This window comes from Pygocentrus nattereri, chromosome 15 (genome assembly GCF_015220715.1).
Source record: "Pygocentrus nattereri isolate fPygNat1 chromosome 15, fPygNat1.pri, whole genome shotgun sequence".
NCBI classification, from domain to species: Eukaryota; Metazoa; Chordata; class Actinopteri; order Characiformes; family Serrasalmidae; genus Pygocentrus; species Pygocentrus nattereri.
The window spans coordinates 34986923-35013718 of record NC_051225.1 but is presented as its reverse complement, the minus strand read 5'-3'; the positions used below and the strand labels follow the sequence as shown (position 1 = coordinate 35013718).

General features: G+C 39.5%; 1 protein-coding gene across 2 annotated transcripts in view; it reads right to left on the bottom strand.

Moving 5' to 3' along the window:
* Nucleotides 1-26338, bottom strand: part of pcsk6 (proprotein convertase subtilisin/kexin type 6) — a 65502-nt gene extending 39164 nt beyond the window's left edge. The window contains exons 1-11 of one of the 2 annotated variants that reach the window (XM_017699551.2): nt 25887-26338; nt 21876-21980; nt 20714-20824; nt 18086-18229; nt 17362-17438; nt 13905-13993; nt 9497-9669; nt 7769-7981; nt 3802-3902; nt 984-1087; nt 593-710 (exon numbers count right to left, since the gene is read on the bottom strand). In XM_017699551.2, the coding sequence (XP_017555040.1) occupies nt 593-710; nt 984-1087; nt 3802-3902; nt 7769-7981; nt 9497-9669; nt 13905-13993; nt 17362-17438; nt 18086-18229; nt 20714-20824; nt 21876-21980; nt 25887-26045 (1394 nt within the window). In that variant the 5' untranslated portion in view covers nt 26046-26338. The remainder of the gene's footprint in view (nt 1-592; nt 711-983; nt 1088-3801; nt 3903-7768; nt 7982-9496; nt 9670-13904; nt 13994-17361; nt 17439-18085; nt 18230-20713; nt 20825-21875; nt 21981-25886) is intronic. The other variant, XM_017699550.2, reaches the window with a different exon arrangement.
* Between the last annotated feature and the right edge of the window lie 458 nt (nt 26339-26796).

Below are 26796 nucleotides of genomic sequence, written 5' to 3'. Positions count from 1 at the left end.
TGTCTGAAATAAAAAAAAAGTCCACTTTGAATCTACTCCAACATAACACTGTCTGTGACTGACAACAAGATGATATAAACTTTTCCAAACCACACACTCTGGAGTGCAATAAACACGCCTGGACTCGCTCATTCACCATCTGAAAGTCAGAAGATGCCTTCGCTTACTTAACTGATGTAATAGTTTATTGAAGTGTATACTTTCATGGGGCTTAACTGGGTTATATTTTATTTTCCCCAACAGTGTTCTTTTTATAAATTCATGTAGTATCTCCTGCTCTTTGAAGCCTGAGCAGACCAAGCAATGTTTTCATAATGCTGCAGCATTCACTGCTTTCAAATAACGGCAAAAAATGAATTCCAATAAATAATCTCTTAACACCAGATATACAGTATGTAAAAATAAAATGATCACTTCAGTAACCCTAGAAGTCTGAGAAGGTCACAATGTCTGCAGGGACACTCTACCTCTGCTTACTATAGCTTTATAAAGGCTTATAAGGACATGCCTGTACAAAGAGTAAGAAAGAACAGCTTTCTAAGCTTCATTATTGAAAGGGCGACAGATTAAAAGGGGTAAAGGCTGTTCTCACCTGGTTCTGCGGTCTGATATCTTGGTGCAGATGTGCTGAGGAGGAACACTTCGCCATTTCTTGGCCTCTAAGACCATCGCCTCAGCATCCACCAGTCCAAAGCCATAAAGATGACTGACTAGAGAATGAACAGACACCCGAGCACACACAAACACATCAGAATAAGAACCCAACAGCCAGATTAGCTTTGGAGACAATTTTTTAAGGTTATCACATCTAGTGATTTCATGATAATTTACCATAATATGTCCTGAAGAAAAAACATCTGCTCCTTATCTAATATTTATTGTGATTAAATATGTATAATTTAAAAGAATTGAAATACACTTTGAATTGTGCACAAAATTGCACACTCTAAATATGTGGAAATAATAACATTTTAAAAATCTACCTTTGTGTCCAGCTGCATTGGTCTTCCAGTCATTAGCTTTGAGGTGAACAGGTCTTGATGTCTTTACCAAGAGATGCTGCACATCCCTCCAGGTTATTAACGGACTGAAAGACAAAGCAAATTATAGAAAAATATACAGTACACCTATCCTAAGATACACCCTGAATGATGTGTCCTAATTGACACCAAACTTGGAGGTTCACTATCTTTGATCTAATCATTATTTTTAGCATGAAATGTCACCCAGTCATCCAAAGAAGGCTTGAATACACCCACTCCAAACTGTCAATACCCAAACGGTGTACCTATTAAATAAGCATGGACCCAAAGTTTTTATTTAACATAACAGTCATATAGCATAGCCATATCAACTGAGCCTGCTTATCGATTTACGCATGTTCTACAAAGCTCAATTATACAAGAGCACATTGTTGTTAGCCAAATAATTATAATAACAAAATAAAAATTTTATATCTGAAATCCTAAATTTCTTTGGCCTGTATGTTCTCTGAGCCTGCGCAAGCACAAATCAGGAATTTTTTTTAAAATATTGTTATTATTTTTTAACATGGACATACTATATTAAATTCAGTCTTTTGTTTACATGGACTTCCACTGTGAGCCTCTTAGAAAGACTTCTTGGTATTTGTGTATCTATTTAGTTCTCAGGAGCTTAATTTTTTTAAACCACAAAATTTGTAGTTTAAAAAATGTCTAATTTATAATAAATTTAATTAGCAAAAGCCTTAAGACAGAATAGTTGTTCTTATTGTATGGAAAATAAACAGATTATATCTAGATTAGTTCAGAGCATCCTAAATTCATACCAGGAATCTGTGCCTGAGAGTGCAACAAACTACACCACTTTCCAGACAGCCATTCAAGCTAAAAGAGATCTGTTTACTGCAACAAATTTCCAATCACTGGTTTTTAATGCTGTATCCAGGAAGTTTCCTCTACACCATTCGTTTAGGAGCTTTTCTGTCATTACTAGATAACCAAGATCAACACATTTTAGTCAGTTCAATTGAGCTATCTTTATTCAACACAAGGATGACTTGATGAAAATAGTTTTTTAATGTTAATTAAGTAACTTGTTACCACATGAAGTAATTATTTTAGGTTGAACTGACAAATTTTTACGGTGTAGTTTCGAATGCTATAGAAAGTGGGAGTATGTGAACGGACTGGATTTCTTTGGGGTTCACACTTCACTCACAAAATAATTAATTGGTACATTAAAAAGAAGCTGGAAGATGCATCAAGTGTGCGTCAAGGGTGAAGCACAGTTAGCATGGACCTAAAAGGAAGCATATCTGTTCTGTCAGATAGAGGATTAAAATACACTTAAATACTATTCGTTTTAAGAGCTCTTTCAAGAAGAGGTATTTGAAATTACAACAAATATTCAAAGCCTAAAAAATGCTATTCATCCAGGTGTACTCATTAGTAAAAGTCACACGTTTGTGAACGTGAATCATTTTTATACTTACATTTTTTTTTCCTAATCAAAGAGAAGATGGCCTTGAGTTTCTTTTGTAACACTGCTTCAGGCACAGTGAATGCAGGAAAATGTGTATTATTCATTCAAAATCAAAAAACTGCCAAATTTTTCTGGCCCAATCTAAACAAATGAGGTTCTGCTATTCATTCCAGACTCATCAATCAAAATATCTTTAATACTCTGAGGCTTGTTGACATTAAATGAGCCAAACTTGCGTTGCAAAATCATTAAACAGCCAAGGTTTCCACTCAGTTCATGAGTACCTGGCTCAGGTAGCCTGGTTACCTCATCAGAAAGGAGAAAAAATGGACTGGCTGCAAGTTCTCAGGAACTGCTCTGGAATGCAGTTATTGGTATGAACAAAGTTTGAAATAAACAATATGAACAACGAAGTGCTTAATGGTTAAGTGTGTACAAACACAGGGAATTTCAAATGACCACAGACGTAATAGCACAAATGCTGATTTATTATGTGTGGAATAACAAAGGCCATTCAGGGAAATTGAAAGAAAAAACATTAGAAGATGTCCGGGTCCTCTGGAGCCTATTCCTTTGTTCAGCCACTGCGTTTGAGCAACCCCATAGCGAAGGCCATAGCCTAATGCACAAAAGACTACATCTAAAAGTCTTACTCAATAGAGAATTCTTCGAAATGTTTGACGCCAAGGATTAATAAAACATGGCAGCGGAGAAAAGAAACTCCATTGTACTGCGTAGAGGGACAAAGCCAGAATACAAAATGAGGCACAAGAGAAAAAACACTTTGCTATTCCACACTCCTCTCTAATGAGCGCTTGAAAACAGTGCTTAAAAGTAATAAACTGACTACAGTGCTTGCTGTTTTATTATTAGAGATAATAATTTGCTTGAGTAAATTTGGTTCACTCACCATGCAAAAACAATTAGCACTCATCTAAAACAAAACTCAAATTTCATTTATGTTGTCTGAATATCAACAACGTCAAAAAAGCTCTAATAAAAAATTCATAAAAGAACCCTGCTAGGCCATTAAACGTGCTTCTCACATTACTCAGTTGGGGGTTAGCCACAGTTGCATGGTCATGTACAGAAATCTGTTCCTTCCAGGAAATATCCCGCCATTTCCAATACCAGAACAAACATGGGAACGCATCAGAAAAACAATGTCTGTTTAGAATTCAGGATCTGCTCTGTATCAATTGCAGAGTGAGCTGTGACAGAGTGATGTCAAATATTTCTAATTAGAGCAGTTGAGAAAGAAACAGAAAGAGAGAGAAAGGGACAGAGAGACCGAGAGAGAGAGAGAGAAAGAGAGAGGGAGAAAAGCGAACTCACTTGGCCTCCAGAGCGAGAGCGATGACCCCGGCCACCATGGGTGCAGACACTGATGTCCCAGTGTGGCCATCTGTACAGCGCTGCCGTAGGTCTGTGGTAACCTGTCACAAAAACAGATGGAACAAAAATAATAGCGTTAACATGGTGCAGCTGCTGCTGATATATCTTAAGCGCTCCCTTTCAACCCTTTAGAACTGCAACGGTCAACATCTACTAACTCTCAGAGCTACATGAGTTTTATTTTAGCTGCCAAATAATTCATAGTAGTTAATAAATAATAAACCTAATTACTGAATACAAATAAAGTTTGTTAAAGCAGGGGTCACTTTATCCACAACGTGGCTGCAGGCTTTTATGCAAGCAGAAGCGCAGTTAATTCCACTTGTTAAATCACCTGGTTTTTGGCTTTAAACAACCGATTAATTATATGTGGTGAGCTCCTACTTGGTTGGAATAAAAACCTGTAGCCACACCTGCCCTTTGTGGATAAGGCTGGAGACTCTGGGGGTTAAAGGAACAACCAAAACCTACTAATCTTGACTAAGACAGAAAAGCTTGCAGGGCCTGTTTTGCATTATCCACATAAGATCACACTAACAGTTCCCAAACAGATCTTCATTAATTGTTAGACTAAACTTTACGGTTTAAATACTTCATTGTGCTCTCTCATCACGTTGTCAGTCAAGTGAGGAAATTTGTAGGGTTCATGCAAAGTGTCTAGCCTGTAGGGTCTTCATTCTATTTCATCGCTTATTATGCAAAAATCCAACACTACCCAAATAAACAGACACTAAATGTATTTCTGATGACGGCCAATCTCTTGTTGGAATGCACTGTTCTACAGATGGCTTTGATTAAGATGAATCTTGGAGTTCAAAACAGGTAAACACAATTAGTTTTAAATCCTGTTTGTAGTGTACGCTTAGTTTTTCAGTTTTTTTTAAACTGCTAACGTCTAATTAAAAAGGAAGCTTTGGGTAAATGGACAGCTTCCTATGGTCTGTTTATTAGGATGAGTGCTTGTATGTGACTGTGATGTTTTAAAGCATTCTCCGTAAAGCTTGTCTGTAAATATTTTCGCTTTTCATCCTACCCTTCTGGGGAACACCCACAGAGCCCTGCTGGTAACCCGCAGGCAAAGAGCACGCGCATGTATTTGGTGTGTGTTTGAATGTGTGTGTGTGACAAACCAAACCTCAGCATGATTACTCTGGGTTTGTTTAACAAAGTAAGCACAAATGGGTCAGCTGCAGTGACTCTAACCTCAGAAAGATATGCAAAGAAGAGTCTAACTAAACCCTGTGCAACCTGGAGGGGCTCACTAAAAACAATGTTCATACATAGCAACTTACCTTGTACACACTTGCAATACAAAATGTAACTCAATGCAATAATTATCTACTGTTTTTGTCAAACTGATTAAGTTGAGCCTTAAAGAGGAATCCCACTGATCATGAACTGGTAAATGAAGTCACTCAGTTGTTTGATGTGAAATGCTTAGTTCTAAACAAACTTACCAAATCAGAATTGTTCACAGTTGTGGTGATTGCAAAGAAGAGTTTAACTCTGAAGATTTTAATGTGTCTGAAAGCTCCATCACAGAAAGTTACTAGATTAAATAATTACAAATATGCTGCCCCAAAACCTGAGACATTGTTTTATGATTGAAAAATCGTAACCAGGTTCAGAGGTGGTTTGGACAGTAAAGAAAATCGATATATTTGTGGTGTAGACATTGTGACCCCTGGTTCTAATCACCACCACTGTAAAAAAAATACATCCAGTAAGTTTATATATATATATATATATATATATATATATATATATATATATATATATATATAAAGCCTCATTACATCAACATACACCTAATGACTTTGTATACATCTTAAGATTTGTGTAACGTCGACATTTTTAAAAACGGTTGGAATTTCCCTTTAAAAAATGTACTCAGGCTGAGATCACACAAGCATGCAAATAAGGATGGTGTGAAGCTTATCCTGACTGGAGCTTCCAAACCCCCAGCACACTTACACATTATCCTACTCATCTTCAGATGCTTAGAGCATTACTAACCTTAAATATAAAGAAAGCAAATACGGGCTTAACTGATCTCCCTTCATAGTTCCTTGGATCCTTGGTTTTGAATGTGAGCCAGAAAAAAGTCTTTGGTTTTTATCTTTTCATTGCTCCAGTAGATGTTTGGGGAAAGAGACAAACCAAACAAAGCACACGGGCATATCTCAGATATGTTTGTGTTGTAATAAAACAACAAAGTGAAGGCTGCATTTGAGAGAGATGTGGGGAGAGGCCATAGGGTTGATAGATGGAAGACGACTGTTCTTTGGCAGGCGGATGTCATTCTTGGTTCCAGCAAACATTAAGAACAATATGACACAGGGAGAATGGAGAAACAGTAGGAGAAAGAGACAGAAAGACATAGAATGAAGAATGTGCCCATATCTGAGCAAATGGGTGAGCTAACCAAAAAATAAATGTGTTTGAGAGGAACTTTGGAATGTGAATGAAATTATGTAAATATAAAGCATGTACAGTGGTGCTTGAAAGTTCATGAACCCTTCAGAATTTTCTATATTTCTGCATAAATAATAGAACAGTAGGATTCCTAATAGTAGATAAAGAGGACCAAATTAAACAAATGAGAAAAAAATAAAGGACTTGGACATTTATTAATTGAGGAAAATGATCTTATATTACATATCTGTGAGTGGCAAAAGTATGTGAACCTTTTAGTATCTGGTATGACCCCTTTTTGCAGCAATAACTGCAAGTAAAGGTTTCCAGTAATTGTTGATTAGTCTTGCACATCGGCTTGGAGGAATTTTAGTCCATTCCTCCATACAAAACAGCTTCAGCTCTTATGTTAATGGGTTTCCTCCCATGAACTGCTTTAGGTCCTTCCACAGCATTTCTATAAGATTAAGGTCAGCACTTTGACTCAAACATGCTGTTGTTGGATGAAAACCTTGTATCTACAAAATGGTTACTTTACAGGAGAAGGAAAAAAAACACTTTACTTTAAATGTAAGTCAATGGAACCAGACTTTTTTCCAAGTCATTCTGGGTCATTTCTTTTGGGCCATTCCTCATGAAATTTACACACAATGTAAAGGACAATGAATGCTTTCAAAATGTGTCACAAACTGAAAAATGTCAAAAATGGAGATCCGAGGTTTTCTTCCGAGAACAATGATATGTTCATATAATTCAGAGTTCATTGTTCTATCAATGATGGCAAACAGCGCAGATGCAGCAAAACAGGCCCAGCCATGACAGTACCACCATCATGTCTCACGGATGGGATAAGGTTTTAGTGCTGGAATGCAGTGTTTCCCCTTTTTGCAAACATAATACTTCTCATTTAAACCAAAAAGATCTATTTTGATCTCATCCATGCACAAAACGTTGTTACAATAGCCTTCTGGCTTGTTCATGTGATCTTTAGCAAACTGCAGATGGACAAGAATGTTCTTTTTGGAGACTAGCTGCTTTCTCCTTGCAAGCCTGCCATGCAGATCATTGTTGTTAAGTTTTCTCCTGATGATGGACTCATGAACATTCACATTAGCCACTGTGAGACAGGCTTTCAGTTGCCTAGAAGTCACCCTAGATTCCTTTGTGACCTTGCAGACCACTATATGTCTTGCTCTTGGTGAGAGCTTTGTTGGTTGACCACTCCCAGGGAGCATAACAATGGTCTAGAATTTCCTCCATTTACCTCAGGATTGATAAAATAGATTATGCAAATAAAATAAAAAGTGTTAAATTAAACACCTACACTTGTAACTTAGTATGCTGTGTATCTGTACATATCTCTACTCCACCTTGCAGGTGCACATTTTTCTCTGCTGATTCCAGAACAGACACAAGTGACAGAGCACATTTCTCAAAGCGGAGAAGGGCTCCATCCTCACATCAGACAGGACTGAACCAAGCAGTACTTAACTATTTTGCGGTCGTAGAACTCTCCACTGCTGTAGGTGGTGGCAAGAGTGGAGGAGCACACCTCCAGGTACCAGGGCTTGTTGCCATTTTCCGTGCTACTGCTCACAGAGATGGTGTAGATGCTGTTGGTGTAGCCATCACATGAGCAGTGGTCACCCTGCCGACCTCCATTACCGGACGCCCACACAAAGATGGAGCCCAGGCCCTTGCGACCCTGCCCACACGCAAATAAATACACAACATTAAATGTACAATCTTAAAAGCGCACATGCTGGCACAGTAGAAATAAGAATAGAAAAGGGTTATTTTAAAATAGCAAGCTGATTATTCTAATATACTTCTAATATGATGATTCTAATTTCTATTATGCAACTCCCAGGTTTCAAAAATTTATACTATTGGTAATTGATGACAGTGTCACGATTGGCCCCTCCCAGTCTTCCATTTGCTTTTGTTTACCTTTTAGTCTTGTCCATGTGCTTCCTTGTTTTGATTCTTCCCTGTTCTGCCCCCTTGTTTCCAGACCCTGCCCTTGATTGTCCTCACCTGTCTTGTTAACTCTCTTGTTAACCACCCATGTCTTGTTTACCTGTTACTGTATTTAAGCCCTTTTTTCCCCTGTTAGTTTGCCGGTCTTCTTTATTTTATTGTATGGTGTTGTAGCTTCTGGCCTCCGTTGTGTGTCTAGTCTGTGTTTCGTTTTGTGACGTCTGTCCCTCAATCTCTCAGTGTTGGCTCTTTGACCCTGGACTGTTTAGACCCTGAGTATGGATTTGCCCCTAATAAATCTCGCTTCTCTTAGCATATGTGTCCACTTCATCATCGCTCCCAGGCGTTACAGAGTGTCTCTATAGCAATGGCATTCAACACGGACGATTTAAGCTTCTGAAAACGCACAATTCACAACTTTGTGAATGTATGTCTCATAATTAATGTTTATCTTACATATAGTCTACGTCCAGTATATTCCAGTCTTAACACATTGTCTTGCTTCAAAGCATTCTCTAGCAGCGCAAGGCAGCACTTTTTTTTGGTCATGCTAAATAAAGCCATAATGAAGCCTTCTACACATGGAACATCTTTTCTCACAAAACATGAATTAACTGATGCCGGAGTTTATAGAAACTAAAAGAAACTTTCATATGAACCAGCCTAATAACAGTAGCAGGTTACAGTAACAGTAGTAGTAACAGCCAACTGTACACTATAGGATTTTGGCCATCTTATTATTTTAACAATATAGGCTGTAAAAGTGATTTTACCAAACTGTACCAAGTAAAGAATGGTGTAACCAGGATTATCACATAACCTGCTGAAATGGGTTACAGAAGAATGGTGCCACAAATCTGAGCAGATCCTCAGTCTGGTGGTTAATAGCAGCTTATCAGACAATATTTGTGGAACCCTTCTCTAAATGCACCAGCATGTGCCCAACACAATACTACCGTTAATGGGAATAAAATTATAATACAATTAATATCAATGAAACCTCATATTTCTAGATAATATCTGAAGGCACACAACTTGTCAAAAATATTGTAAATAGATCATTTATTGCCTGTTCCTAAAAAATGTATATGTCTCTGGTTTTATTTTTTAACTGAGCCTCATTCTCCATAAGCTCGTACAAGTATCCAGATTATTACTCAAATAAACTTACACATGATTCATGCAAACTAATGACAGGGCTGTGCATGTGTGTGTGAGTTTGTGTGTGTGTAAAAAGGACCTTTTTAATGCCCACTTCAAAGGCCTGTTTGGCCAAAGGGCCTGGGCCGTCCACAGTCTTCCCATCATCATCAGGGCCCCAGCTGGCACTGTAAATGTCAATGTAGTCAGGCCGGATTCCCAGAGACTTGGCCTCCACCACATCAGTCACATCTCCATCCAGCATCCGAATGCCTGAACGTGCATGCACATGCACAAAGATGAAAACATATGTTCACAAATAGGCACCCATGGAAAAAAACACACGCACAAACTCGTAAGTGTGCCATAATTATGATCAGAGCCTTTTGTTTCTCTGATTCTGCAGTGTGAAAGCTTTCGGCATGGCTTCAAACCTAGAAAACAAAAGGTTTGCATTGCTGACGTTTTTTCCTCTCTCTCTTTTTAATGAGGTGCGGGGTACACTTTCATGCTTCCCGTCTCATGTTTGTCCCTTCATCTTGAAAAGCAAACAGTGCAGGTTTAGAACCACTGTCTTCCATGGCTAAGAGAGATGACAGACAAAACCATGTCACCTGTCATTCTTTGTCATTCTCAAGGCTCTTTGGCCATTTCATCAGACATGAAATTTGTTCACATCATCTGCACCCCACATTACTGTCTTACTGTATGTAGAGAGAGAAAGAGGATGAGAGGGAAAGTTGGAAGCAGTCAGACTAATTACGTGCTCACCAGTGTAACAAAGAGGCCGGGGCAGGGTGTTTCTGCACAAACAATTTCAGTCAATTACAGACTTACAGAGCAGTTTGTTTGTGTTAGATGAGCTCATCCGGCCACTGCAGGTGTCTGCCCACCCACCCCACCCACCGTGTAGCTGCAGCAGATGTTAGTACTTTTATTTAAACTCCTGGAGCAAGAAAAGCAAGTTTGCTGATAAGAGATAAGATGCATAAAATCCCATCAGATCCACAGCAAAAGGTAACAGCAAATCAACATTCAGCACTACACTGCATGTCTGTGTGGGGGTGTGGGCTAGGAAAGAGGGGAAGAAAGTATGCATATACAGCCAATGCATGTACAGTAATGATGTGTGTGTGTTTGAATGTGTGCCAACACCATGTGCAACATCACAGTCTAAACGAGAAGAAGGTGTTTTTCCATCTTTTCCATCAAACACCTCTTCAGAAAGACGGACGATCAATGTGGCTCTCTCAAGGCCCCTCTCCCTCAACAAGCTGCATTTCACTGCAAACTGATTTTGCTGCTTCCAAAATAGCACCAAGTAAACAGGATTTCAACACTTCTTTGCACCTAGGCCTCAGGGGGGAAGACTGAATCATTTGTAAGCCGCTAATTATGGAAAACGGACATGAAGGCCTCCTGTAAAGGCATACTAAGGGTTTAGTTAGATCGGCCACATCAGGCGAGCACACAGGAATCGGGCTTCAAAACATTTACTCTGGCGCAGAGTCCACGCACTCCCAGCTAATGGCTCCATTAACCACAAGCCATGGTGTGTATTGGTTGTCACTCTACTACTATTGTAATCAGGGTTTGTAGATTTTCCGTTTTTTGGGACAACTTCATATTGTACAGCTCAATATTTTTTTGTAATTTGATGTTTTAATAATAAAAAGAAATACAAAATCCTGAAAGCATTTCAGAAATATCATAATGTGCTGTCATATATAACTAATGAGCTGTTATGATGCTTTTGTCTGAACAGTTTCGGTCTTGTGAACGACTTTTAAAGAGAAAATGAATCAGTCTTGTACAAAAACAGGACAAAAAGTTTGCAATGTGTGTCGAAAGTTTCTTATAGAAAACCCATCTAGTAAAAAGTAAAGGATGAATCACCGCTAGTCTGTTCAATTTTATTACACTTCTGAATGCAGAGTATTTCACCTTGGCATCCCCATGTTCCCACATGAAAGCCTCATTGTAAATGTATGAAGGTATAAATGCACATTTTGGGTCGAGACTAGGTCCATTTTTTTGCTGATAGCTCAGCTAGATAGAGAGCAATTATCTGTGAGACAAGTAAGTGGTGGGGCAAAACATACAAAAGGATATCAGGGCTTACACTCAGGTGTTTTATGATACTGCTTACAGTGCTGCTCAGAATCCACTCTGCTCTATACTGTGTTTGTGTTGAGTAACAAATCACAAAATTCATAATTCGGTTTGATACAATATGATGGTGTCTTGGTATAAGCTGTTTTTCTATGCAGCAAAAATAGGGAGTGTGTGTATGTGAAAATGAACCCAAAATATTGAATGTACCTAAAATATTTAATATAATATGTAAGTACACTGTTTGAGACTTTAGAATGGTACAGTAGAGAGACTAACAAAATCAAAATCATGTGGTGAGGGAAAAAAACACAATTCCAGGAAACAGCATAACAACCACAGCAAAGAATTTTGTAATGCCTTTCTTTTAGTTCCGCTAACAGAGAAGGGCATAAAATGTAAAGTTTATTTTACCTGAACGCAGTTTTTCACAGCTGACGCCAGCTCAAAGCATCTTTACAGAAACCAGAATCTGCATCTCTGAACAAACCGAGGGTTACAATGGCAAAGAAAAACTCCCTAAGAGTATGAGTAAGAAACCTAAGACGTGGCAAAGTGGGTCCATCTTCCTCTGGAGGTGTCACAATAGTCAGAGTATAATCACAGACATTACAATAGCAGAATCAAAGCAGGTGCACTTGAGTCATATAGCAAAAAGATCCATGAAAAAAGCATGCCTCTCAAAGACCTAAAGGTGGCTACTAGCTGTGTTGGAAGAATGAAGGATCTTAGAGACTTGGAACATGGCTGGGAAAAAAGCTGAATATGAGTTCATGGCAAGTTCAGAACACCAAGAAGATTAGGAGTTTCATCAGTTGGCAGCTCATGATGCCGAGTAGGGAACATGAGAGTTCATGAGGGATGTGGTGGCAGACTTCTCATTAAAAACCAGGTGAGGTTATTAGTAGTTGGAGTATCTAGGCTTTTTCATCACAACATCAGGAAGAAAAGCATTTATAAATAGATTCAGAGGTCCAGAGTGCAAGGTGAATGACGGCATGCATTTCTTTGAAATAATTACTCTAATACATTGTGAAATGCTTAAAAATAAGAAAAACATCAAGTAGCCACTTCCACCTCTGACCCTATTATTAGTTTCTGCTATTTGTTGTAATGAGATATTCAAGAAGAATTAGAAGCAAGCTGTTTACTCTGTATGACCTTCTAACCCTTTTCATAATTTATGTATGATACAAATTGAGTACTGATCTGAGACAAAAGCCACCCTGATCTTAGATAGTAGTGCAATGTTCATTGACTCTTGAACATGCTTTCTGACATGATGATCAGCCTTCAGTGATCAGACAAAATCAAATCAGATTCTTTAATGAAGCATGGAAGATGTTAGAGAGGCAAGGCGCCTGTGTATGTCTGAGAGACCAACAAAACAAACATCACTCGGTGACAGTCACCTTTGAAGTCGCCCCAATTTAGTTTCTCCCAGTTGCATCACGGAACCTTCACCCACTTTTGGTGGGACGGCTGATTGGAGCGACTGAGAGCTAAACCCAACAACTCCAAGCAAAAGACACGTTCGCTAGTGTCATCCCTGCCACCTGCGAGTACAATAAGCAAATATGCGCATCTCTCAGCGCAGCTGCAAGTGAGAACAAAACCGCCACAGATGGCAGGTGGCATATTCCGAATCCACTCTCTGATTAAAATGGCCTGGCCTTTTCACAGGATTAATTGCTTACGAACGCATGAATGTCGGCTTGCTCACAGTCCACTAGATTAATGAGCGCACGGCCTTTCTCAGCCACGACTGCCGAGACGGTTGCGGATTTCTCGCAGGTTTCCTGTGCACACATGGACAATAATCCGGTCACGGTTGCTCTGACTGTGGCTGTTGTTACTTTATTATTAAATCAGTTTTAAATTAGTTTTTACTAATCTCTCCTTCTTCATTTGGGACTAATTTCTTTGTTTGCATATGGTAAGTAATGCATGCATTTAAAAAAAAGAAGAAAAAAAAGAAAGAAAAAAAATCCTTCAGGGCAGCCGTGGGCTAGAGGTTAGGGAACCGTCCCTGTGACCAGAAGGCTGCCGGTTCAATCCCCAGAGCTGATAGTACACGATCGTACCGGTATCGTTGAGCAAGGCACCTAACCCCCCACCACTCTGGGCAAGTATGCACACTGCCCCCTAGTGTATGTGGTGTTTCACTTCATGGATGGGTTAAATGCAGAGGTGAAATTTCCCTGTTGTGGGACTAATAAGGGTCACTTTATAGAAATCTTAACGCTTGAATAGACATGTCCTGAACAAGAGCTAATGAAGAATGAGTTCTACCTCACTGTATAGATATTGATAGTGATGTGAAAATAAGAAAAAGAAATACTACACTGTGAGAAAGGTGTGACATCTGGGCATAAATTTGGGGGAAAACATCATACCTCCAATACGAGCGTTGTAGGCGATACCAACAATGCAGTGCGAGTTATTGGCCACGGCAGCCACCTCCCCTGCGCATCGGGTCCCATGCCTGGAGAGAGTAAGAATGTGAGTCATAGAGTGATATGAAGGAAAAGGGAGGTGTCTGTGCGCTTATCCCCTCATAGGCAGTCAGCACTAATAAGTATGCATCCCCGATACTGCTCTCCTAATGCCCTCGCTTATCACCAAATGCAAAAGCACCTGATTGGCCTGCGGACCTCGTTAGAAAGCACAGCAGCAGAACGCTGAAAAAAAAAATAACACACAGAGTTTCTCTCAGAACTGACAAACAACTTCGACCAAACTTCCAGGCTACAAAAGACAAGTTACACGTACAAACAGCGGCGGCATGCAGAGACAAGAACGGTGACATGACGCAGAACCACACGCACAGGAGCTTACGTATCACAGCCAGACCCCAGGACTCAAGCTGGGCTTAATAGAGAGGGTCTGAAAGTTGGAATTAAAGCAGAAATGGGAGGGCAAGGCTACAAAGCTTGGAGCCCTAGGGGATAACTAGGGGGAAGCAGTTCCCTGTGGAGTCCTTGGCTGGACTTGCTCTGAAATAAATGTGTGGCCTGGACCACTGAGCACTACCGTGCCTTACACAGCAGCAGCCCAGCTCCATTAGAACTCAGTTAATGAGCTGTGTGTGTGTATGTGTGTGCATCTCTGTGTGTCTAGAATGGAAGGGGATATTAAAGGCACTAATCCTACTTCAGGCCAGGTGCACTACGAAGTCATCTAACGCTCTCTCTCATGCATGCTCCATCATTCTTTCTGTCTCGGTAACTTCAAAACCTGCACACTAAAGCATTCTTTTAATTGATTTTTTTTGTGTCTTCTCCTCAGTACTTCTGCTTCAGTGGACACATTCCATACTGCACACGCTGTAGTTCTGACCACAAAGGGGGGAAATTAATTTGAATATTTGCATTGCTGTGTGGATTCCAAATATCAAGATAGGGAACAACAAAGCAGCACTTTGAAGCTTTCTCTCAGAGTTTGCAGAGATGGAAACGTGAGGCATGAGAAACAAGAACAGGTGTTAATTCAGGTGTTTATTAATGAGTGAAAATGTTTTCAATTAAAATCTACACTGCGCTTGACTGCAAAACACTCAAATGATTTCTGTGCCTCAACTTGACAACAAAACTACCTGCTAGTTTCATCAGGGAAAAATCCAGAATCTACTTACAGCAGGGCTGTATAATATTGACATAAAGAAAGTTTGGTAAACCTGTTGGGTATTATGATGACAATATGAGAATAAATAATTATTACTAATTATTAAGTAGTGTGCCAATAACTGGATGTAATGCAAATACAGGCATTTTTTGGGGTCTGTAAACAGAAATCTAACCTAACCTACTTTAATACAAAATTACAAAAGCACCATTTACAATTCTGCTAATTAAAAATAAATGAAATAAGTACCTATAAGATACTTATATCAGAACTTCAAGCACATGTTTGTGCACTAAAGGGCTGAAACGGTCACGACTGGCCCCTCCCAGTCCTCCATAAGCTTTTGTTTTGCTTCCTTGTTTTTTCCCGGTCCTGCCCCTTTGTTTCCAGACCCTGCCCTTAATTGTACCACCTGTGTTTTTCACCTGTGTCTTATTAACCCTCGCTGTCTCTGTATTTAAGCCCTGTGTTTTTCCCTAGTTGTTTGCTGGTCTTTGTATGTATTATATTGTTTGGTCTTGTTTCCGTTGTGTGTTTAGTCTGTGTTTCTTTTCATCATGTCTGTTCCCTGATCTATCCGTGTTGGCTCTCTGACCCTGGACCATTTTGACCCTGATTATGGATTTGCCCCTAATAAATCCCACTTCTCTCAGCGTATGCATGAGCATTACATCAACAGCTTTATCTGCACAGGCTACAAAAACAAATAAATACATATATAAATATTTTTATAAGAACAGAAAAATAGATTCAGGTTTTTTGTTGCTTATTTATTTTTGCTTAGTTATTAAATATGATAGCTATGACAGTGGCTATTACTGGTTTGCATGCTTAAAACACAATACTGAGTGTGAGAATGATCCTAATGTTTGATGCATTTGTTATAGGCTAGGAGTTCTGTGGATGGTGTATTTTTGAGCTGTGCACATGTGTGTTTTGTAATTGGCTGTTTCGCCTAGTGACCAAATTACTTGTCCCCCATGTGGGAAAGCAGGGTTCAACCCTAGCAGAGAGAAACACTCATTAGGCTTCCAACACATTGTGCCGCCAGTGTAATGATGCTGTGCTGTGTGTATGAGTTATTCGATCTGACATTGCAGCTCTAATGATATGTTTTATTGCTCATATTGCAATAACAATAAAAATATGATTTATTGTACAGCCCTAAGCATCTGAGGATCTCTGGTCCAATTATATGTTTTGTTGATTTTGTAAGTGAAAATACAATTTTATACATCTTCTACAGGGAACTTAAATATAGCATCTATTTAACATAGAAAGGTTAACATATTGGATAAAAATGACACATACATTTTTTTGTTTTATGTTAAATTCAGCAAATAAACAGCAAATGCATATTAAAATTAATAAAAAATGTGCACTTATCTTCACTTACAAAATCTACAGAACATGAAATTTGATCAAGAGAGCCCAAACTTTTGCATACAGCTGCATATAATATATAGTGGCCCCAAAAAGGATTTGGAGCTTGTATCATTTAAGCATCAATACACTTCACTGAAATTCTTTAGTGTACTTTACTTCATAAAATGTTTGATAAAGTGATATTTGCTTTAGAGAAAAAACATTTATCACAACATTAAACTGATGGTAAATTATTTGTGTGGAGAAAGCCTAGAGAAGAATTGGAACCAAACTGCACAAAGAGTGCTGTAAAGCACGGAGGACTGTGGTTGTGTTTCATACAATCAAGGTATGGATGAGTTTTATTGTTCAATGAAGGCATCATGAACTCAGAAGTGGACAAAGGTATTTTGCCTGTAACAGGAAGTGCTCGAAGAAAACCATCTGAAACACATGAGCCAATCTTGAAATGGTCTGATTAAAATAAAGGCTACTTCTGATGTTTTGTCCTTCTAACAAATATAGCACTTTTTTAAGCACGGCACAAATGTCCACTTTCTGGCATCACCATATAAATATAACAAGAACGTAGGGTGTTTATTGACTACAAAAGAGGAACACTTTTTAGTTGAGGCTTTTGGGATTTGATATGTTCACACATGTACATTAGACTCTTCACATAAAAATGTTAGAAAGGCATCACTGAGGCCACAGAGCTTGTTAGCAGGTCTTCATATGAATATGACAGCCTCACACGTACTGCAGAAAACAAGCCACACAATTATTTTCAATCAACTAATTGAACAAAGACTTCTGACTTCTGAAAAATTCGCTCCAACATAGGAGTCGCAAAAGGTCACTCACTTGTTTTCATTGCTGGAGTCATATCGTGGTGTTGGGTCATGGTCGTTGCCGTTGACGTCGTAGCTGGCTAACTGGTCCTGGGCACAAGCAAGAAGGAAAAAGAACAAACAAATCACTTTGAGCAAAAGCAATAAACAGGGAAATAAATAAATATATAACATATTATACTGCCCCAGCTTTCATCCTATTCGGGTCATCTCTCATCTTTCGCACTATTAGAAAGAGGGTAATAAATTGGGCCCAACACAGGCCATAACTTAGTGTTGTAATCCAAAGTGTCAGACGGCAAAATGAAGTGTATTTATGGCAAGGTTGCATCCTGTGTTGCTGGTAATGGGCACATAGTGGGCCAGCATACAGAGGACTTAGTGTAGCCCACCACATGAACAATATGGTATTTGTAGCACCGTTGTGCATGTCATAAACAGGATATACATGCAGAAGTATACATGTATTAGGCAAGATGCAACATCTTTAGAGCATTATAATTTACTTTACAATAATTTCCTGCAGCATAAGTCAATTTAACTATGGTGTACTTATGTTAAAAGTTACCCATTAACAAGCCAGCATATGGAATTTTAACATGCACACAAAATAGCTCCTAATTAGACATATGACTGTACACCACATACAAAAGCTATTACATTCCACCCTATGTAATGCACTACAAGGGAAAACTGAGCCATGTCAGCCTCAGGCACGCAGACTTTCAAGCACTCACATAGTTTTGGGCCAAATCTGGGTGGTTCCGCTCTATTCCGTCATCTAAGATGGTGACCACGACGTTCCGGCCTGTGTATCCTCGCTGCCAGGCTGCTAGGATGTTCATTTCTGAACGGCACCGGCTGTTTTTATCACTGCAGTGCTGGAAGATGATAAAAGCAGAAGTCTTGTTTGTAGTTTGAGCTCATAGGAGTGTCAATAAATTCTGTACAAATTAACATAATCATCCAGTCATATCTTAAAAGTACATACAAATGTTGGAGAAAGTACAGTAAGTACTATAGTGGGTAAATCACACGGTATATAGCTTGTAATATACTAAACAGCATAATTTGTTTGCAGGTTGTCGCAAACAATATGTAGGATGCAACCAATATGAAAACAAAATTATGCTTTCCACGCAGCATTAGCAACAAGCAGTCAGAGAAGTGGGAATTGCTTGAATCCACAGCCAATACAGACACAGTCTCTTTGTGTCGTACAAGCTTTTATTACTTTGAATGACCTTCTGACTTACAACAGCGCAAACCCACAAAATAGAAAAGCACAGTTCATGTTTATTCAGTTGAAGAGGTGTGGGTGTCCTTGAGTCACTCATTGTAGATCCCCTTGCCTATGACAGGACATAATAAAGGGTCCTCTCTCAGTATATTTGATATTCTGTTATAAGGCTTAGGCACAATTTACATAATGTATGCATGTTTTTTTTAGATACGAGTTTACTTAGGGAAAACCTATTTATTTCCCATGTGTGCATGTATACAAACACTGTAAATATTGTAAATAAGAAAACACCAAAAGATAATTTTCTTCCTAATGATCTTCAGTGCCCACCACAATGTCAAGTGAGCAAAATCATCTCCTGCCTATCATTTTCCTAGGTCATTTCTTCTTATTATTTCCCATATTTTTGTCCACCTAAGCAAGTGAATAGAAAGGGTGTATGAATTGAAAATGAATTCATTCTAATTAGCGCAGAAGCTTCACTTCTGCCAAAGTCACAGGAAAAGCATGCCGTGTGTGTTATGTTATGGATCTTGATCAGCAGGAGACAGGAGAAATCTTACTCATTACATAGAGCAAGTTTACAAAATCACTTTAATGAGATTCACGTCAGAAAATGTGCATGTAAATGAGAACAACAGCGATGTGATTAAAATACAGCGTGGTAACTGTTTTACATATGTTAATTGCTTTAGTATGCTTTAGCAATCTACCACATGAAGCTAGTGACTGGCATTACAGCACGAGCAGAATTTCTAAGCCTGAAGACAGAATGACGTTAACGTTTAAAAAACACACATCATAAGACATATATCAGACTTAAATCACGTTCATTCCCAGCATGAAGCATCATCTGAGAAAAACAAGTCTAGAGTCATTCTACTTTTCAGTTTCAGGGTTTGTAAAGGAGAACACATGTCAGGGGTTGATGTATGTGCAGGACAAGTAGCAGCAGTGAGTTGATGTATTTGCTTTGCTCTCAGCCAAGCCTGCCGGCAGATTAGTGCCTTTGGCCATATTGTGCCAGCTACATTTCATCAGCGAAGGGAAACTGTGACAGAGGCTCTCCATGTAATCTTGTCATTTTTGTGGTCCGAAAGGACATTGTGGGGTGAAATTTCTGGGGAACTGCGATGGTTGTAGGAAGAAAACATATTGTTTGGTTTTTATCTGAGTAACAAAGGAAGAGTTATGCTGAGCTACACAAACAGAAAATGAACATGGTTCCAATAACCTGAAGGCATACAGACAACCAGAGATACAAAGAGTGAACATGCTTTTCATTTTTCAAGTTTAGGGTTGTTTGAGTAAGATTTGGCTGTGCAGCCTACTTATGGGTAACTTGTGTATTCTGCCTATTTAAGAAACACTATGACTGCTGGCAAATCAGTGCTTTGTTCTGCTTTTCTGCAATAACTGCAGTTCACAAGTTGAAATCAGGGACACCTGCTATGCCAAGGCATAACAGCAATGGCATAACAGTCTACTGTTATCCCAATAGCAGCTGTCCTTCTAAACAAAACTGGTGCTATAACAGCACCATCCACACCAGGGAAAGAGCCTCACTGGGCTGAAGTTTTGCACTTATGTCTCAACGTTGTGGGCATTTTTATATAGCTTTTATTTTTTTTATTGTATGTGTATTGTGTCTGCCTGCCACAGACTTCCCTTTCAGGATAATTAAAGTTCTACTGAATTGACCTCAAATGAATTGAATTGAAAACAACTTAACAAGTGGTTCTGTTAACCTCTTAAAATGCAGGGGTTATGACATCCTAAGACTTATTATTCAGTAACTACATGCAAACTGTCAGCAAGGCAAACTCACAGTCCTAGACCTGTATAGAAGAATAATCAATAGGTAAAACAGATGTAAGCTATATCAAGCCCAAAATAAATGTTCCTGCTTCAATATGTATGTTTGAAACCGACATTACACCATCAAATTTGAGTAAACCAAAGTCAAAAAGCATAAAGTATAAAATCAGTAGTTTTGGATTTCGGTCCTACATGCCCCAACATGACCTTAATGGATCAGATGTTTTAAAGCAGAAGAAAACTATACAGTTCATACCGTCACCCAAGCTGGGGCTGAGAATCAGTTAAAAAATCTAATACTCACAATATACCACATGTTTGACCACTTGGGGTCGTTGAAGTAGATGAAGTTGGGATCACTCCGGGCATAACGTTTCACTCGAGACTTTACTATCTGCTGCTGTATCCAGTCAACCTGAGAAAACACAACTGAACTTTGTCAGACTTCACAATGTACAACAGACTAAATAATTCAGGAATACCTTCCAGAGAATGAAAACCTGTATGAAATATCCAGACTACTAACTGCATTTGTTCACTTTTGCTGTTTTTTTAAAGTTCCCAGCCCTACTGCATGTTTTTTGAGCAAAAAAGTTAAACTACCCTGGTAAAACTTTAGCTTTATAAAGGTGAGGTGAGCAGCAGTAAACAATAGCCTAACAATAATCATTATACTAACTGAGAAAATCACTCGGGCATGCACAAAAAGCCTCTCAGCAATAAAACTATTTGAATTTGTGGATGAACTGAAATTACCTCAGGGAAGCAAGATTAAATTTGAGATGGTCAGGCATTCGGCTGGTGTTTTTGAGAGGCCCAAAGGACAAGAGAGTTAATATCACCTATGCTATTAAAAAATAAGGCCATCTTCTGAGGTTTACAGTCCCACAGCCATATATGGATTCATAACACAGGTACACAGTCTATTTATATGCAGCCTCCATGCACTATTATGTGAAATGTGTCAGTTAAAATGTAGCCATCCACTTGTCAGGACAATAGAATGAATACAGGATGTGTAGTGTTTTTTTTCAAGCTGACAGCTTTTTGTGGCGGATGAGGAAACGTTCAGCGCAGAAGCCACGTGGGCTTTTGCCTGCGGCCTGACACTGATGAAATGGGTTATTGGGTATTTGCCACTGCGCTCCATTTGTACACACGGCACGAGGCATGATATGATCAGAGAGTCTTCACAAAGCCGCCCACCAATAGACCTGCACCGCAGGTTTTATTACTCCTGAGATCCCGGCTGTCGGGAGGAGATAATCTTAGCGGGAGAGGCCCGGCTTCCAGGCCCCAGGAAACAGCTTGACTCTGAATGCCTGGCTGCACTGTCAAATGAAGTTGCGGACAAACGGACATCCCATCATATTAATGGGCTGTGGCCGTAGCAGTTTTTTAAAGCAAAGAGTCAGTAGAGGCGTTTGAAGCATGGCAGCTGTAATGGGAGTTAAAGAATAACTCACCTTGGGGTCCATGTGGATGAAGCTATGGGTGCCCCTGGTGGCAAAGGTGGATCTGCGCACCACTCGGCTGTGATGGAAATGGTAGTGGTCCTCCAGACCTCCGATCTGAGCCCCCAAAACAAACAGGTAAACACACTACTTTGAAAAGCAGAAAGCATGAAAAAACAGCAATCCCAACAGAAATGGTTCACTCCCTGCTCAGGATCAGGGAGTGAACCATGACGAAACAAAGAACCCCACAAAATGCTTAGGACTCAAGACAGCAAATAAAGAAGTAAATGCAGAGAGAAGTTAAAACGCTGTCTCAAATGGCCATCGTAACAAAAAAATAGATAAGTGAGCATATGGGAATCAGTGGGTGGTGTGATAGCCAACAAAGTCCTGTGAGCACAAGCCTTCTGCCCTTTTTGTCTCTTAAAAATTTAAGGCACTCCAGATAAAACAAACAAATACATTTTACAAGGATTTACAACAAAAAAAAATCACAGTTTATACGCCAACTTGTCCTGAATAATAACCAAGAAGCAGAATTTGCCAATTTATTCAGCTGAAGTCATGTAGCGCAATTGGACCAACAAGCATAGATCTCCTCCAAACGAAACTATGTGAAGTTACATACTGCAGAAATGTAGGCAGGAATGTGCGCACGTGCGCATCTGGCGAAGTGCCTTTCCGTCAACACATCTGAACCGATCATATTTTTTTCTCCTTTTATTGTTCCTTCTTGGAGGTATTCAGCTCTTCTCATGTTTACTCTATAGACTTCTAAATGCAACAAGCAATAATCAGCATCATAGAAGGCAGTTAATACAATCTGATTTGACAGTACATTTAAGATGATTTTAATTTTAGGAATGTTTTTGGGAAAGGCAGCCTTGATTTGAAAATCACAGAATCAAAAACTCTGATATAGAGGCTTGTGACTGAGCAATAAAAGTTGATGTGAGTCTGTGAGGTGTATAAAAGGAGCTGACAATAAATATATATATAAATTCAGGTCCATAAGTATTTAGATGTGACACAATTTTGGAAATATTCCCTCTGTACATCACCATAATAGATTTCAAATGAAGTAATGAAGATTTGACTGAAGTGCAGAAATTCGAGGGGTTTCACAAAAATATTGTATCCATGCAAGTGAAGGGGGCTATCACTAGGCTGAAATAAAACACAACCTATAAGTGAGATAGGAGAAACTTTAGGAGCAGCAAAATCAACAATTTGGTACATTTTTAAATGGAATACACTGGGGAGCTCAGTAACACCTAAAGGCCTGGAAGACCACTGAAGACAATTGAAGTAGCTGATCGCAGAATTCTTTCAGTAGAAAAGAAAAACCATGCAAACCATGGAACACTAGTAACGATCAAGAACAGAAAGGCCAGATTAGAAGACATTTGCTAGAAGACATTTAAGAAAGACTGCCTAGTTCTGGAACAAAATTCTTTGGACAGATCAAGATTAGCCCCTTAAAATCTCAGGCTTTTTACATACTAAGGCTTATTACTCAGTAACTACAGGGACTTCAGCGCAAACTGGCTGAGCTACTTAGGTCATAGAAGTGTGTAATTAAATTCTGGGCCCTGGCAATTTAAGGGGTTAACTTGTACCAGAATGAAAGGACAGCAAGGAAAAGTAGGGGATGGGCTCATGATCTGAAACATATCACATCATCTGTCAAACATGGTGGAGGTAGTATTAAGGCATGGGCATGTATGCCTACCAATGGGTCACTGGTGTTTACTGAAGATGTGACTGCTGAAAGAGGAAGCAGGATGAATTCTGTAGCATAGAGAGCTATACTTTCTGCTTAGATTCAGTCAAATGCTGCAAAACTGACAGGATGGCACTTCACAGTACAGACGGATAATGACCCAAAACATACCAAAAAAGCAACCCAAGAGCTTTTTAAAGCAAAGAAATTGAATGTTCTTAAATGACAGTGACCTGATTTCAACCCAACTGAGCATACATTTCACTAACTGAAGACTAAACTGAAGGCAGAAAGACCCACAAACAAGCAGCATCTGAAGGCAGCTGCAGTAAATGCCTGGCAAAGCATCGGAGCGGAGGAAACTCAGCATTTGGTATTGTCCATGGGTCCCAGACTTCAGGCAGTCATTGACTGCCAAGGAGTTGCATCCAAATATTACAACTAATCCTAGTATTTATAATTATGTTAGCTTTCCAATTACTTTTGAGCCTGTGAAAATGGACAGACTTTGGACAAAAAATGGCTAAACAGTTAGAATAAAAAATTTACTAAAGCCTTCATTCACATCTTGCCTGCTTAATTTAAAAAAACATTGTGGTGGAGCACAGAGGCAAAATTACTCTCTAAATCACTGGACAAAATAAGTCACTGTCCAAATACTTATGGATGAGACTATAGGTTTCAGTAAAATTGTTCTTGGATGAGAAAAGAACATTAAATAAGGTCACGCAGGTCTATGTTTTAGACTGCGCCTCCTGAAAAGAGGGTAAACAAGATCCTCTACACCCTTGCCGCTTTGATGAGCCACCAAAGCTGTTCATCCACCACAAATCCTGTAAAGTTTCGCCAAGTGGCCGCACCATAGAGTCTCCAGGAGATCACAGGCTTTAGCAGAGCTGCATTAAATGGCTGGCCACCTGCAGCCTCTATCCACGTGACTCAGGTGCTGATCTGATCCAGAAGCTTCAGTCCTCTGCAAACAGTGCTGTCCAAGTTTTTCACTGAGCAATTTTCAATGAAACATCTTAGTCACAAAGCACTGAAATTTTTTTTTGCTTTGACTTTGCAATGGCCCCCAAAAGTATGTGGACACAATCTAACCACTGGTAAACTTTAAAGACCCATATCACATCGGCGGCGGGCTGGTGTTCACTGATCGGATCATTACATCTTAAATCAAAAGGGTAAAAATACTGGATGCAAATACGCAGAATGGAATGGTCTATTGACATTCGGTATATTCATACCACGATCATAATACATCTTCAAGTATACCACACACGTGTCCAAATATTTTTTGGAAGCCACTGCACATGATTCAGATGTGTCGATTGTTTGCTCGTGTATAACATCTGTTGCATCAAAACAGTTCTAGCCAAAAGAATTTAAACAGAAACACATTTCACACAAGTCAAACCACAAACCCTGGAATCAAGTAAACTAAAAGCACTGAGCACTTTTGTCAGACCGACTGGAGCAGCTCAGTATGTGCAACTGTAGCTCTGTAAATCTAACCAGGACTCACAGCGAAATCCGCAGTGATAAATAAACACTTACAGTGTTGAATTAACACATGTAAGTTACTACCTGTTTAAATCTAGCTGGATCCAAACGAACACCGTTAGTGTTAAGGGGACATTCCACCGATTTTTCCAATTTTCTGCCTAATTCACTGGTGATGTAAAGAAAGTCAGAGTGGTTTGACGTTAAATGGTCCCTTGTGTTGAAACCTAGTGATTCAGATAAGACCCAGGGGTCAAAGATAGTCATTTTATTCACTACCCAAAACCACACAGTGAACCTACACGTGTCATTTGAGCTTTAAAATGTAATGTTGATGATGGTAACATAGTAGAAAATCTGAAAAATTAAGTTTTCTTTGGGGACTATTTCGCCTAACAGTGCCCTGCTTGTATGCCTCCACCACGAATTGACTAAAAAACGTTTTGCTACCACAAAACAATGTCTCAAACACCAGACAGCACATTCACAAACATTTCATCTAATAACTTTCTGTAAGGGAGCCTTTAGAGGTGGACGTCTGGTTCCTATCACCACCACTAAGAACAATTCTGACTCGACAAGTATCTCTAGAGCGCAGCATTTCACACCAAACCCTCTGAAGGACTCCCCTTTAAGCTAAGCATGTGCGAATTCAACATTTTGCTGTTTCAGTAGAGAAATGCTGGTTTAACAGCAACATGACAGAGTGTCTGAGGTAAAAACAAACAAAAAACACGAGTACCAGTACAAACCTGACAAAAACTGAATGAGGAGGAAGCTTAACGCTGACATACCTGACCCAAATTCGTAAAGCCATATTTTGAAGCAAGTTTATCAGCCTCTTCAGGTCCCCCCGTGATCCGCACAGCCCAGTGGTTGGTAAAAACGCTCCGGGAGGGCGATGTTTCACACACGGAGAAAGTTGACAGCACGAAAAAGACGAAAAAACGCATATTTTTGGCAGAGAAAAGCGGCGCCGTTAACTTTGTGGCGGCGACCGGACCGCGGGCGACGGTTAAAAACGTTTAAATTCGAAAATCACCTCAGAGCATCAGTCGTCGCCCGCGATCCACCACGACGAAACGCATCCCATAAAACACGCGTCGGAGCCTAAATTGAACCTCGAATCTTTTCCTATTTAAGACGTGGGCTCGACTGTTGAGCCGTTTAATTTCATAAACTGTTCATACACGAATGCCAACTTCGCGCTCCCCGGTACGGTGGAGTAGTAAATGTCACAACGCGGAGCCAACCGCTATTTTTTCCCCACCTGTATTCCGACAAGACCCGCCTCCACTGCCCTGCGATTGGCTAGTACAGCCCCAAATCTCTGCCCTCTGATTGGCTAGTAGTTCGGACCTACAAGCAGTTTGCCAAACGGAGGACTGCGTGAGTGTGAGCTACACTCTTCCAAAGGATGGTTCTTCAAGGGTTCTCTAGTTAAGCCAGTGGGTCCATATAGAACAATTTCAAGCTGAAATGTTTTGAATGGTGAAATGGTACTTCAAGCAGATGGAGAAGGGTTCTATATAGAACCTTTTTGAAATGGTTCTATGTAACACCAAAAAGGGTTCTGCTACTGTTACAAACTTGACATTGTAACAGTAGAAGAACATTTTTGGTGCTATATAAGACCATTTCACAATGAAAAGAACTATTTCAGCGTGGGGTAAGTTCTTTAAGCGTTCATGGTTCAATGTAGAA